Here is a 2,500-nt window from a genome sequence, read left to right on the forward strand (position 1 = left end):
TAGACATTAGAGTGAGAATGTTTGTATGTGTATGAGACATTGTGTGTGTGTGTGTGTGTGTGTGTGTGTGAACTATGGAAAAACATTGAGATCATGCCCACATTGTTCTACATAGAAGCGGAGGGAGCACAGTTACGGCCATGAACAGAGAATCGTGACGCGCTGCGAATGACAAGTATTCCCGTGGAATTTGCATTGTGACGTTCAACTCCAAACAATCACAGGAACCACAACGAAGCTCAACAGTACTTCACTGTGAGTCTGTGTAAGAGCATGCTGCCCTTATCTACACATGATTTATATTGCATAAATACCCATTCCAATCATGCTGGGGTACCAGGCTTGCCAACTCTCATGATTCAAGCTCTTGCAGACAATTTCAGGTCACTTGAACGTCATTGCATTACACTGTTTTCCACTGACGGCAAAGCTTATCCTTCAGAGTTCAGATGGAGCACTCCCTCTCACGCAAGGAGGGCCCTTAACGTTGGCAACCCTTGGGTAGGCTATCAACTACAATCATAAATGCAATCACACGCAAATACACACACGGAGACACACACACATACAAACACACACACACACACACACATACACACACAGACACACAGAGACACACATGCACACCACACACACATAAACACAAAGAAATGCATGCACATGTCATGAACATGCATATCTGACTTACCGGTTCTTCCTCAGCGTGCTTGAAAGCAAAGTTAAAGGATGTGTGTTAGTATCCAGAATGTGTTGTTGCTATGACAACAGTGAAGCACAGGGAGTGAATGGGAGTTCTCTGCCTTAATCACACTGATAGACTTGAAGCATTTAGTCTATGACTAAAACACACTATTAGGTCTTGGCAGCCGTTTCAGTGCTAAAGTTAGATGCCCTATGAGAACATCAACCAAATCGTTTTTTAAAAGAAAATAAACTATATGTGTTTCACGAGCCAAGTCCTCAAACAGGTGATGTTCTATGTTACTTGACGTATTTCTGCTTTGCAGCGGATCACACTTGCCAATTCACATTCAGACGAGACATCTGTTTCAATGGTTGCCAGGTCTGCTCCTGTTGTCAGTAAGGTGACAGTGATGGGGCAGCTGAGCGCTTTCAGTCATCACACAGAGCAGCTTAGTGGGGCAGGATGGATAACCATAACACCGCAGCCCCCCTGGGGCACAGCCCAAAGCCCCCCACCCCCCACACCCTCACTCCTCCACGCATACAGACACCCCTTGGGCTACGAGGAGTGAGGAAGACGAAAAATATTTTCCAGATTCCAGCGCCTGGCGTGGAGTGTTTACAGAGAAGCGAGCGCTGGCGTGGAGTTTCTGCGCTGTTTACATCACCCCTCGGCTGAACGTGAAATGGAAAAACCCTTTTCTTATCTCTCCCTGTCACTCCATCTCTCTCTCACTCACTCTCTCCCTCCCACCCACCCCCCCCCATTTCACTCTTCCTCAACATCCAAAAACAGCCTGAAGTGAGTTGGCAACAGTAGAGTGTTTGGCACTGAACTCTCAAAGAGGCAATGGTGATAATGAAGGCAATGATGACACTATGATGGAGAATGAAGATGTCAAAATAAAATGAACGTGTACACGGGAACACTATCTTTATCTAACCTTGCCCAGGGGGAGGCTCTTTCCTAATGGTGCACCTGTCAAAGAGGGGCTGTTCTGATGATCACTGGGTGGACAGACTCATTAGAGAGAAAGAGAGAGAGAGAAAGAGAGAGAGAAAAAGAGCGAGAGAGAGAGATAAAGTGAGAGAGAGAGAAAGAGCGAGAGAGAGAGAGTGAGCAGAGGCTCATTAGAGAGAGAGAGAGAGAGAGAGAGATAAAGTGAGAGAGAGAAAGAGCGAGAGAGAGAGTGAGCAGAGGCTCATTAGAGAGAGAGAGAGAGAGAGAGAGAGAGAGAGAGAGAGAGCAGAGGCTCACTGGCTGATACTACAGATGAGGCAGCTCACACAGAGAGCGCGTAGCCCTTGGGAGAGCCCCACAGCTTGGACCACACACTCCACACTCCACTGGACCCACAAATGTGTTCCATCAGAACTGACTTGCGGGTCCTGACCAGCTGAAACATTCCTTCATCAGAGTCGACCAAGTGGCCAGCCTCTCTGTGAACTTTGGCTCTGGTCTCTTATTCACTTCTTTCCCTAATATGTGCGCATGATTAGGGATGTAACGATTACCGGTATAATGATAAACCGTGATAAAAATGTTGACGATAACAATTACCATTTTCTTTTGAAATATCATAATTATCACGGTTGATTATCACGGTGTTGAAACCGTGTGTTTAATCCTTCCCAGCTTCATCCGAGCCTGCTTTTGACATACAGTAGGCCTGGTACAATGAAGCAAAATTGGTAACCTACTGATTCTGTTGTTTAATTGATGGTTTTAACTGCGAATTGGATTAGGCTACACCTGATTTTAAAAGGCGGAACATTTTCACCGCAAAACTTGCACTGTATCATTTGCACTCTGCGT

The 2,500-nt window shown here is 45.9% G+C and overlaps 1 protein-coding gene across 1 annotated transcript in view; it reads right to left on the minus strand.

Moving 5' to 3' along the window:
- Positions 1 to 2,500, minus strand: part of atp6v0a1b (ATPase H+ transporting V0 subunit a1b) — a 20,541-nt gene that overhangs the window by 4,615 nt on the left and 13,426 nt on the right. Inside the window, exon 18 of the mRNA XM_076298763.1 lies at positions 689 to 706. Within this exon, the coding sequence (XP_076154878.1) occupies positions 689 to 706 (18 nt within the window). The remainder of the gene's footprint in view (positions 1 to 688; positions 707 to 2,500) is intronic.

Source organism: Alosa pseudoharengus, unplaced genomic scaffold (genome assembly GCF_046254945.1).
Source record: "Alosa pseudoharengus isolate Yale_2024_CS ecotype anadromous, Long Island Sound unplaced genomic scaffold, YU_APseudo_1.1 YU_APseudo_1.1_scf_21, whole genome shotgun sequence".
In the NCBI taxonomy this organism is placed as follows: Eukaryota; Metazoa; Chordata; class Actinopteri; order Clupeiformes; family Clupeidae; genus Alosa; species Alosa pseudoharengus.